The sequence below is a fragment of the Charadrius vociferus genome, unplaced genomic scaffold (genome assembly GCF_000708025.1).
Source record: "Charadrius vociferus isolate BGI_N301 unplaced genomic scaffold, ASM70802v2 scaffold1762, whole genome shotgun sequence".
Taxonomy (NCBI): domain Eukaryota; kingdom Metazoa; phylum Chordata; class Aves; order Charadriiformes; family Charadriidae; genus Charadrius; species Charadrius vociferus.
In genome coordinates, this window is record NW_009647287.1 from 1 (window position 1) to 11,730 (window position 11,730).

The 11,730-nt window shown below is 52.6% G+C and overlaps 1 protein-coding gene across 1 annotated transcript; it reads right to left on the reverse strand.

The window, feature by feature from the left end:
• Nucleotides 1-2,418: 2,418 nt before the first annotated feature.
• Nucleotides 2,419-11,502, reverse strand: MED16 (mediator complex subunit 16). Its single transcript, XM_009880033.1, has 14 exons — nucleotides 11,364-11,502; nucleotides 10,837-10,944; nucleotides 10,454-10,623; nucleotides 9,121-9,552; nucleotides 8,103-8,208; nucleotides 7,263-7,418; nucleotides 6,704-6,915; nucleotides 6,226-6,432; nucleotides 5,577-5,787; nucleotides 5,239-5,372; nucleotides 4,627-4,819; nucleotides 4,157-4,373; nucleotides 3,673-3,756; nucleotides 2,419-2,545 (listed from the first exon to the last, which is right to left on the reverse strand). The coding sequence occupies exons 1-14, from the start codon at nucleotides 11,497-11,499 to the stop codon at nucleotides 2,419-2,421; spliced, it is 2,493 nt and encodes an 830-aa protein (XP_009878335.1). The 5' UTR covers nucleotides 11,500-11,502.
• Nucleotides 11,503-11,730: the final 228 nt, after the last annotated feature.

The window sequence follows — 11,730 nt, forward strand, 5'->3', positions numbered from 1 at the left end:
GGCAGCAGCAGCAGGGCGGTGGGACAGGGTGAAGGCACGAAGGAGCGGAGCGGGGCAGCAGCATCACCGCAGGGAACCGCGAGACCCTTCCAGCATCCCCATCCTGGGAGTGGGGCAGAGCGGGACAAGGAGCAATGGACAGACAGCAGGATGAGAGAGGTACAGGCAGAAGGTCCTCAGATCAGTGATGGAGGAGAAAGTGGTTCTGGACTTCAAAACCCACCTTCTGTCCCTTGCTGCGCACACAGCCACACCGGGGCTCAGCCACCGGCGGAGCTCGGGCAGCGCTTCGGGGAGCTGCTCCCACCCCTGGGCTCCATCTGGGGCGGGAGGCAAAGGGTGGACACCAGCATCCATCCTCCCGCTGCATCCGTCCATCCTCCCGCTGCATCCGTCCATCCTCGCGCCGAGCGGCCGCTCGGTCCCACCTCCATGCAACCAGCCAGCAGCAGCAATCAGACATTAAATAACCCCAAACCTGTTCTCTGAGAAAAAGGAGATTAGCGAGGGCCCGGGTTGATTACAGTTTTACTTACAGGGGAAAAGAGCCTTAACAAGAAGTTGTAGTTTCCTAATTAGCCATTTGATTTTCCTTAATTACCAGAAGAATAGCAAGGCAGAGACCAGCTCCATACAGCAAAACATTAAATGGAGCCGAGAGACGAGCTCTTTGCCACAGCTCAATTTTTCACTAATAAATGAAAATGCAGCTCCAGAGGGAAGGGAATATATAAAACGGGGCGTGTTCTCTCCCTCCAACGGTCTCTGGGGACAGCCAGGACTCGCCTGGCTGGGCAGGAATTTGGCCAAGCCACAGATCAGCCCCAAGCATCTCCGCTGAGCTTTGTCAAAGCACATTAAGTGTTTAGGTCCGATTCTGGAAAGGTGCTGAGCGCCCTCAGCCCGGTTTGATCGCAGCAGAGGCGCAGGGCAGGTCTGCCCCGGGGCTGCTTGCTGCAGCCCAGTTCCCAGTGGCCACACGCCACTGGGCCGCCAGGTTCCCGCGGGCAGGTCCTTCCCCACTCGGGCTTCCAGCAGCCACGTGCCCGGGAGAACCCAGAGCAACCGCTCGAAGGAGCTTCCGCTGTCGGTAATCCCGAATCTGTGCCACGCAAGGAGCCAGCTACACCCCGACTCGCTGCGGGGCGGGCGGCCGGAGGGCTCTGCTGGAGCAATTAAAAGCCCACCCTAAGAACCGGAGGACCTCAGAGAGCAGAGCAAGCGCACACCAACAGCTCGGGTCCACGTACCGCCCAAACAGCCAGGGCTACCACAGGGCTACCACACGGAGCTGACGTGACAGCGCTGGCACCGTGACCGCGCCGTTTCCAGCGAACAAGAGTGCTCGGTGAGGTGGCAGCTGAGCGCTGCCAAATGAAGGCAAAAGGTTGATGCGACCGACGCCTGACCTTGGGAGCGGAGCAGAGCTGCACACCGGGAACGCTCTCCCCCAAACACGCTGATGGGTCCGGCTTTGTCTGGAGACTTACAACCATCCTCATGACTGGATGTCTTCTCCTCTTGTGTCCATAATAACCTGACAGAAGCTTGAAAACACTCATTTCCCCTTCCAATTCTGCAAATGACAGCCGCTCCTTTCCTAACAAAGACGCAATTAACAGGGCTCGCCCGCTTTTCTGGCCGTGCGTCGATTGTCCTGGACAGGTACTGCACGACCAAAGTCACATGAAAGACTGCTGAAGTTCTGAAAACAAACCAAACATTCTGTGCAAAATTAAGGGAACTTTTATTTACAAAAGAGCTGCTGGTTCAGTGAGAGCCAAACAGAGGGTTTGGTCCAGGGAGCAACAGTCTCGTGTTCCTGCCCCTCCGGAGAGGGAAGAAACGGCCCCGTTAAAACACAGACAGGTACGACGGTGAAGTCTCCCATCAGAGGGGCAAGTTTCCTCAAGAGGCGGAGAAGCGCAGGGAAACGGGGAGTAACCAGCCCCTGCTGCGCTTGCCGAGCAGCCCGTAGCAAAGGATGCACACGAGGTACCAGGTATTTGCTCCCCTTTCATCGGGGACTTTGTCAGTTCACCCCCAACCACCACCCGTCACCACTCTCGGCTCCACCGGGGTCCGGCCGCTCCGCCTGCTCAGCCCGGAGACACAAAGGCAGCCGGGCACTCTCCTCCCGGGCCCTCGGCCCCAGCTGACCCTGGCAGGGAAACCTCTGCCGTGCCCTTCCAGCTCTTCCCTGCGGGAGAGGAGGAGCTCCCTCCCCTCCTTCGCAGGGCAGAAAGATCAATGCAAGAAAAGCAGCAGCAGTCGGCTGCTTGGCAGCGTCCGGCAGGCAGCATCAGGGCGGTGCTTTGGGAGAGCTCAGGAGAAGAGCTGCCGTTCCTTTGTCCCAAACACCTCCAAGGAAGGAAACTCGGAGCAGCTCTTCTGCTTGGCGCCCGCCGTCCCCTCCGCTCAGGAATAGCTGAGGGGCATCCTCCTCCACAGCCCCCCGCACAAGCAGTTCTTGATCCAGCGCTGCTCCCACTGTTTCACCGCTGTGACTTTGTTGGGCGATTTCAGCATCGTCACACAACCGCACCTGGAAAGGAACCGAGAGATACAGCCAGGCCCAGGAGACACAAAAGCCCAGGAAAAAGAGCCAGCGCTGCTGGGGCGCCTGTGCCACCAGGCAGGGAGCAAGGAATCTGAGAGGGAAAACAGCTTTTGTCATCTGCAGGTGATGTTTGTGAGCGCTAAAAACCAGCTGAAACCACGCGAGCAATTATCTGAAATGGAGAGGTTATCTCGGAACAGAAGGCTGTCTTCAAGGCAACAGCCCCCAGCTGCTATTTATACATAAAACAGCAGACAGCCATCTTGTGAAAATGATCTGCTACAGAGACTTTCTATTAAAACCAATAATTAAAGCTAATTCAATCACATGATTAGATGGATGTTTGCTCCCTGCACCATTATTTTGAAATCCAGGCTCTTTTGTGAGGGTGGATGAAGAGGGTGGCACAAAGGGACTTAAAACGCAGGCCTCGTTTGAAGGACAACCCAAAAATGGCACCACGGATACTGCGATTACTTCCTCTCACCAGCTCCTCTCCGCGAACACAGGTAGTTTTATTTAAAGACCAGACCTGCAAAACAAGCTGAGGATCTCTCAGCACTTACAAAGACTCCTACGAGCCAAATTCTGGTCTCCGTTTACCTGTGCAGTCTGACTGCTCTCAGATTGTTTTGTTACAGCAGAACCGGATCTATTCCACGACACACAGCTCAGCCCTCAGGTGAAACGCAGTTCAGTCACTGGCACTGATGAACGTAGCTAATTCGCACAGAGCTGGGCTTACTTTGTGCCGAGCAAAGTAGTAAGATTTTTAAGCTAACAGCCACGCTGCAATGACCCAGCAGCGGCTATCTCGAGGCAGCGACGCTGCTCTTCAACAAGCACTTTAAGGATCTCGGTCTCCCAGGGTAGGGATGCCTTAAACACAACCACAACTGCTTTCTTCCAATGCAGGGGGCAGTGCCGTACGCCAAAAGCCTCACTATAGAGGCAGCATTTCCTCCTGCAGACACAACTAACGTGAAATGTTACTGGGATGCCAGCTAGGACGGTAAACAGAGACCGAAAGAGCTTTTGAATGACAAAAAGACCAGTTTGAGTTTCTGCCAAGACCTCCTCTGCACTGCAGGGACTGCGCTTGCAGCGCTTACCTGGTACACGACTTGCACTCCTCTGTTGGGTACGCTCCTAAATGAAGCCGCCTCAGATGATCGATTTTGGGCTGTCCAGGCGCCCTGGGGAGGAAGAAGAATGGGAACTTTCTAGAATATCGCTTTCTAAAAGCTGTTTCCAGGACAGTGAGCTGCATTTCAGTGGCCAACATGACACAGGCTTTGACTACCTCATCCATCCAGCGCCACTCAAGGCCACACTGACACGAGCCTCATCACAAACCAGCATTTCCCCCCGCTCCGTTCGCCATCTCTTTGCAATGCTTTGAATTCCCAGCCCATCGCAAGTTAAGAAATGAATTCAAGCAGAAAGAACAAACTGCTCTTGGGTCACACCAGCAAGTGGATGAGCCAAAACACACAGGCGTCCCAAACACACTGACCTCTCAGAGCTGTAAAGAGATCCCAAAACCTCCGGACACCCTCTTCTCACCACACCCCCATTCGTTTCAGGCCTCTGTACCTGACAAAGGCATCAAACTGGGAAGAGACGGTGTGACCAATGAGCCCAGGAGCTTTCCCAAACTGCAGTCGGACAAGCTGTTTGTTCTGCAGCTTGCTGATAATGCCATCGTTGATGGGCAACCAGTCAATATTGGGAATGAGCAACTGGCTAGGTAGGAGGCAACATTCGTCTATCAGGGTATCATCTGGCTCCGTTATGTGATTCTCCTCACGACCTGCGTGGAAAATGAAGCAAAGAGAGAGAACCAGCATGATCTTTAAACTTCTCATTTAGAGATGGAGAGAATTGCGTGCAGTCTCCTCCTCCATCCGCCAACACAGCACAGAAAACAATAAACTTGGCAGCTGTACGTGCCCTTTCTAAACACGACAGACCCACTCAGAACTGACTCCCCGCAATTATTCCTTTCACACACCATCCACGTTAAGGCAGGATTCTTTTGTTCAGGGAAACTGGCAAACACTTACAGCACAGCCAGAGTTTCGTTAGGAGCCTGAAGAGGAGGGACATGCTGTCCTGGGTGTCAGAGGTTGCCGTGTAGACGGGGAGGCAGCTTGGCTTCAGCAGTCCCCAAATCCGGATCACCACCATCAGCTCCCTGAACATGCCCAAGGAGGCCCCGTCTCGCAGAAAGCTGTGTCCCGGCCGCACAGGGGAGCCCTGCGGAGGGGAAAACCAGCTGAGGTTGGGACTCACGCAGCCTGCCCGAACCACTGCTCTGTTTTCAGTACACTCCTTGTTGTCTGAAAAGCACAACAGCACCACACAGCCCGCAGCGCTCGCTGCCGGAGGACGCTGCGGAGGTCAGAGGTATGCAGAGGTTCAGGAAAAGCTTAGACAAGTCACGCAGCTACTGAGTCTGCTTCTCTGAAGGCAGCTGCCAGTCGCTACATCCCTCATGCCCAGACGGGCACAGAAGGGACCATTTTGTACTTCTGCTGTTTCTTACGTTCGTCCCCCAAGCGTCTGTTTTGACAGGAACACTGGGGTTGTCTGTGACGTGGCTGAAGCTACCCGAACACTGCTCACAGATGTTATTTTGCACCAATGGGTCTGTCCTCAGCACCCCAGGCTCTCACCTGGTTGGGAAGGCTGGCCAGCAGATAGAGCACAAAATCTCCCACCCACTGGATGAGCTGCTGCAGGGACTGCAACGTGGTCATCTCCAGGACAAATTCCTCTGTCTTCAGGTTAATCATCACCTTGTCAATGTCTGAAACAGAAGCAAGACATCTCCTGGCTCAGGAAGAAGATGGATCCCAACTTCACCCCCTGTCCCTGTGGTGCCACGAGAGCTCACCCTCCTCTTCCTCAAACCCAGGGAGTTACTATGAGACTCTTTACAGGGAACCTAAAAGGGGAACGATCTGATGCAAAACACTCAGAATGCAGTGCCCGATGTATGAGCAATCACTACCTATATCTGTGATCTTGGAGCAGATCTCGGTGAGTCGGTCCCCGGGACTCTTGTCCGGGGTGTTCAGGAAGTGCGGGCGTAGCAGCGATTTCAGGGTGCAGCTAATGGCGATCAGGAACAGCTTCGCATGGTAGTCACACACACGCGCTATCGTGCTGGAGGAGAGCTTGCAGAGAGATGCCTTCATGGCAACAATGCGTGTGGAGAGGACCTGATTGACAGAGAGACGCCAGGAAAAATACAGAAGTAAAGGCAGAATTAGAATAAGCTCATTAAAGCAAGCTGCTTTATTCTTTACTCTCCGTTTCTGCCACATGAATGACAGGAATAGCAGATACTGCTCTGTGCATGTGAATACTGCTCTGTGCATGTACAAACAGCGCTACTGTTCCCAGAATCTCTGCCAAAAATAGACTTTACCATCTCCCAAGAAGCTTCCAACCCATTAATTTTCGTGAAAATGAATACTGCTTAAACAGAGGTTCTTCACACCTCAAGTACCGCTTGAGTAGAGTATTCAGAGACAGCACAGCCAGGCAGTTAGAGCCCTCCGTCTTCTGAGCACCGGCAATTACGACTCCCTCCTCCCAGTCACCGAGAGCCCCCCACGTGCCCACCCTCTGCAGTACGCCTGGGAGCTCCCGCTGACCTGCTGCAGGGCCGCGTTCTGGCGCATATACTCTTCATGCAGCTTCTCCACCAGGTTCTGGACCATGTTGGGTTGGACGTGGAGAAGGATGTCCCACCAGTCGTAGCCAGTCACCATGCAATACTCCAACAGGAACAGCAAGTGACGGAGGGACATGTTCATGTCCAGCACGTGGCCCATGGAGGGGGAGATGCGAAGCATGCTCAGCTGAAGGGAGGAGGCGACAGAAAACCGTATCGAGAACTGGACTGAAAACATTCCAAAAAGCTGTAACGAAGCACAGGGCCAACTGCACCTCATTCCCAACCCAAAGATACAACTCCTGCAGTAACAGGATACATCTCTTCTTGTTTAACAGGGATCACACAGCTGGAAGTAACATTCCCAGCGTTCTTCTGAGTGCTCCATCGCCTCTTAGAGAGACAAAGAGCCCGGATGAGAAGAACTAACACACTCCCCCCATAACAGAGCACAGTACCTTCCCATGACTATCAATGCCAGCCAAGGCCAGAGACGTCCAGGAGAGCTGCATGGCTTTGAAATGAACCAGGGGACCAGCGGTTCGCTGCCTTTTGATAGCCTGTTCATCCACTGAGCGCTGGGAGGAAGAGCCGTAGAAGACGGCCATCATTTGCAAGGACAAGCGATGCACAATGTGGACACTGCCATCGTGAAAAGCCAAAGCCAGACCTGGGGAGAGAAGAGAACCGAGGCTGAGCAAGGAACTACTCCTGGTACAATCCAGACCTCGCCCAGAGGAGCTGCCGCCACTGACAGCCCACACGGCAACAGCACAGCACCCAAAAGGCTGCGGGCTCGCAGGCACAACCGTATCTTGAGGCCACATCAGCGTTTCAGAGATACACATCTTCCCAAGGAAATGAAACGGGATGGCTAGGAAGGTACCGAGGTTTTCCTATCAGCATTTCACATGGTTTGTTCTGAATTCTTCCTTCAGCTACACTTTAGAAGATGAAGAAGGTAAAGTTTCAGGCAACAGCTACATATTTAGGAGAAAGACAATAGAAACTCCTTACCTAATCCAGGGAAGAATTTGGTGTCATTCGCTACCTTCAGATCAGTATTGGTGAGGGAGATTGGCAACTTGGGCAGAGCCACAGCCGAAACCCGGTCCAAGTCATTGGTGGCAGAAAGAATTCGCCATTTCAGTATCATGGGTTGCTTGTCTCCAACTTTGAAAAAGAAGCAAGTAAGTGAGACACCTCTCCCCAAAGAGATCCGATAACACCCGCCCACCAATTTCTGCCCACACTCCCCCTCCCCAAACAAGTGGATTACAGATCAAGCACTGAGTATTGGTTCATTCCACCAGACCAGTATGTTTCTCTCATGCTTCCCTATTTTTTTCTGATCTCAGTAATTGTACAAACAATGACTTGTTTAGCTAAGTCCCTTTTGATGGAAGGCTCTGCTGGTAGTGATCAAGAAAATCCTTATGTACAAGAATCCTTTATATTTCACTGGAAGAAACCGCATAGATTTGATTTTGTTATATTTCAAATCAGGTGGAAAAAACATGCAGACCGGATAGCGTGATGAAACTAGCCCTGCTGTACGATCTTTTTCCTTTAGAAGGCTCAGTGTGCTTGGTTCGCAGCGGGAAGAGCAGTTGCACAGCATAACACAGAAAATGTCTTTCATTGAGTGAAAGTAACAATCAAACCACTTCCTGGAAACCAGCAATTTGTTGCCTAAGATGCAAACAGATGGAATCGAGCATGTGACTGAGAACACCTGAAAAATAAATACGGGATTCTGGATAATCCCATATATGCGATAATGGATGTGAGAACCCGTCTTGCATTTTCACTTAGACCTTCCTCCTATTTTTAAGAGTATCCAGTGCAGAAACTCACCCACAGGGGAGATTTGCTGAAAGATATTATTGACTGGCAAGCCCTCTTTCCGCAGAGACCAGCACTCCACGATGCTGCTGTTTTGGTTGGAGGCACAAAGCAACACCTGCAAAATAGAAACCCATACTGCAACCGCACACACAAACTTTACAATAGGAAAAGACACTACCCCGTCGCAGTTTCCGCCCCTCTCTCTCTCCTCCATTTTGAGGATCCTTCTCCTAATTAGTTTATATTCCACCAGTGAAAAGCAGAGGATTGTATCAGCAATACGTAACGGTGAAGTCCCTAGTTGCAGCTAGAAGGAAAGAGAGGCAGAACTCTGCCATGTGCTATCACAGCCTGTGCCTCTCCACATCACAAACGATCTCATCTCTCACACGCCTGTGACCTGCTGGTGTCACTCACAGACATCGTAAACTAGATGTAAAGGAAAGGGCAGGAACTGAACTGGCTTTGAAGCCAGAGCAGACACTGTGTTCTCCAACAAGGCACTCCGTCCTAACCAGAGGAGAGAGAAGGGAGGTTAGGCTTCATTGAATCACTTAGCTTTCCAGAATCGTATTATGAGTCCCCTGACAAATAGAGTTAAGCTACTAAATTAAGTCACACAGACCAAGAGCTCTAAGTGTTCTGGAGAGGGGCTGCTTTGAAGCTGAGACCTTAAGATGAAAGACTTCACATCCCAGAACCTCCCGGACAGCCCAGCAGAGCTCCCCTAACAACCAGTGCCAGATCCAGAAAATAAACAAAGCAAAGCGTAATCAGGCTAACGAAGGACAGGGCTTTTCCACGAACTGGAGGGCTCGGCCATTACAGCCCCAGACCTTTTAAGTGCAGCCTGCATGACAGCGAAGCTGAACTAGCAGCACTTCCAGAAACAGCAGCAAATAATGCAAAGGGCATTGCAGGACGCAATCGTTCACCTCCAGAACCACGTAGGGAAGCCAAAGGTGGAGCAAACAGCTCTTTCCTTGCTATTCACTTAACTCCTACTTGCTTTACAGCGTATGCTCACCTGCTCTGACATGTCCCGGGCAAGGAATTTCAGGTGAGTGATTGCTGGGTATTTGTCTTTGCGGGCAGGGTCCGTGGTGCAGCGCATGAAGAGGGAAGGCAGGATTTCGGTGTCAATTTTGCATTTCTCGTTCACCACACTGACACAGACTTTGTAGAACTGGACAGGGGAGGTGCTGCTGCCATCTGATGTGGCCACCACGATGTTCCCCCCACCAGTGAAGGCAACATCTGCCAAGGCAACGCGACAGCGGAGGCGGCACAGGCTCTCTGTGGACGTCAGCACCTGCCCGTTGGGCTTGAGGAGAGAGACCGTCACCAGCCCACTGATGGTCACAGCAATCCAGCCCTCCATGGGCTTCCCACCAAACAGCGTCAGTGACGGAGAGAACTTGACCCTGGAAAACTTCTCACCAAAGTTCGATGCTCCAGACTGCGAACAAAGGTCAACAACACAAAGACATTTGCACCCGATATATGCAGCGCGCTCACGACTGCAGAGCTCTCCTCGTTAAGTCACTGCAGTGCGGTCTCCAGAGTCAGATGAGGGCACCGAGCTCACACACCCAACTCTGCTACGTGACCCTGGAGAGGCCCCTTTGCCCCCACACCAGGGCAGTTCCAGCCACGCAGGCGGCAGCAGGAACGCGCCAGCCCCTCGCAAAGCTCTCCGAACACCCCAGACACAGAGCTCCCACCTCACTCCTGTGGACTGAACCTGGAAGACTGACACTCCCTCCCCCTTTCTGGGGCCAAATCCAGTTGCAACACCAACCCGCTGCACAACCCTTTACGTCCCTGTGCCTCGGTTTCTCCAGTACTAAAGAGAGGGAAAGGCTTCTCTCTGTAGGACACCCTGAGAGTTAACGTTTAAAAAAACATAAGTAGATAACTTCTTGGCAGACTTGCTCTTTTTGAGTCTGACAGAATTAGACACGTTTCTAAACAAGCAGCTTATCTCTGTACACATACGGCTCCCGTTTCCAAATCCCTGGATCAAACCTCAGGACCTTGAATGTGTTTCTTCTGAAATACTACCGGTAGGCAAAGAAATGCTTTTATCTCCATTTTACAGCCAAGGAAACTGAAGCACCAGACTAAGGAAGACACGTTTAAAGCACCAAGAGAAACAGGCATCCAACCCCCGTTGAAATTCAGCAGGAACTGGGAATCTCGACTTTTCTTTTTGACTGGAAAACATCCCCTACTTGACTTGCCCAAGGCCATGGAGGAAGCCCAGAGCAGAGAGAAACACAGGTGGGGGTTTCCCAAGTCCTTTGCTAACCACCCAGTCCAGCCTTCCTGACCGGATCCCCTGCAGAGCTGGGACAAACCTTTTCCACGTGCAGAGCCAGCTTCACGCCATTGTGCAGCCAGGACAGGGCCACAACCGGGTCCCCTTCCACCATACTGCCCACGGTGTTCTCCCAGCTGTTGGCCAAGTGATCGGTCATGCTCCAGCACTTGATGTGACCGTCTGCATCTGCCGAGAGCAGCCTGGAGCCTACAACAAGGACACCTCGTAAGAACCAGGAGGTACAGCCACAAAAATCGACCAAGAAATCAAACCAGCACAGTTTGAATGGAGACAGCCAATTCATGGCTGCGAAGCAACAGACAAACCCCCTCTCCATGACAAATCGTACACCATCATTTCAGGAAATGCACACGCATAAACGGCGGGACAGAGGGGTAACGAGAAGGGATCCAAGCTCACCTGACTGATCCCACTCCAAACAAGTGATGACTTCAGTATGGCCAGAGTTAACGGAATAGACGTCCCACGGATGCTCGGTGTCAATGATATGGACCATATGGGTGAGATCTGCACGAAAAGAGAAGTGAATCACTGTCCCTGGTTACCAGCTGCCCAGCTGGCATTTCTAAACCCCCAGAGCCTCAGCTGATGCAGGGGAAGACAAAAAATATTTTCCATCAAGCAATTTTGGGAATGATAACAACTGTCCTTGGCAACTCAGGCGAGGTACCAGATACCAGCGCACAGCTTGCTCTGGCGTAGCAGAGCGAGAACCACTTGCCAGCGAACAAAACACCAAATAAATCTACAAAATGGAAGGAAAAGAACGAGCACAAGTTCCCTGTGTTGATTAGCACAAGTGAGAGATTTTAGGGTCAAAGCAGAGCACAGGCCGTCTGGCCCAGCGGTTCCTGATGGCAGGACTTGCCTAAACGCATTGGGAGTTTCCAGGAGATGTTACCCAACCTTCCACAAGCACGCCGTACCTTTTTCCTCCTCATTTTTGAGGTCTGTGGTGAAGGCGATGAGGTTCCGGCAGGACCACGCGCACACTAAGGGAATGGAAGGGCAGTGGTTGCTTTTTGGCTTTTTCTCCCACTCGCAGACATAGGCCAAGTCCATCGCGCCACTGGCCAAGCCCTGGGACCTCGCAGAGAGGGAAAAGGCGCTCGCTCCTCCCTGGAAGCAAGAAACAGCCAATTCCGCGGGTCACAGGCCGCAGGCAGAGCCCCGGTGACACCGGCGCCCCCACCGGGACCCGCCCAGGCCCCGCCGCGCCGCACCCCCGGCACCCAGGGGAAAAAGGGCAGCAGCCCCCTGCTCCCAAGGGGCAAACGGGGACCCCAGCCCGCG

What these genes read in the sequence shown, in the direction of transcription:
- MED16 (XM_009880033.1), bottom strand. Translation starts at nt 11,499, where the DNA reads ATGGACTTGGCCTATGTCTGCGAGTGGGAGAAAAAGCCAAAAAGCAAC. An exon ending in GCATTGATAGTCATGGGAAG is followed by an intron (nt 6,433 to 6,703) that starts GTACTGTGCTCT and finishes TCCTCCCTTCAG; the next exon opens with CTGAGCATGCTTCGCATCTC. An exon ending in AGAACGCGGCCCTGCAGCAG is followed by an intron (nt 5,788 to 6,225) that starts GTCAGCGGGAGC and finishes TCTGTCAATCAG; the next exon opens with GTCCTCTCCACACGCATTGT.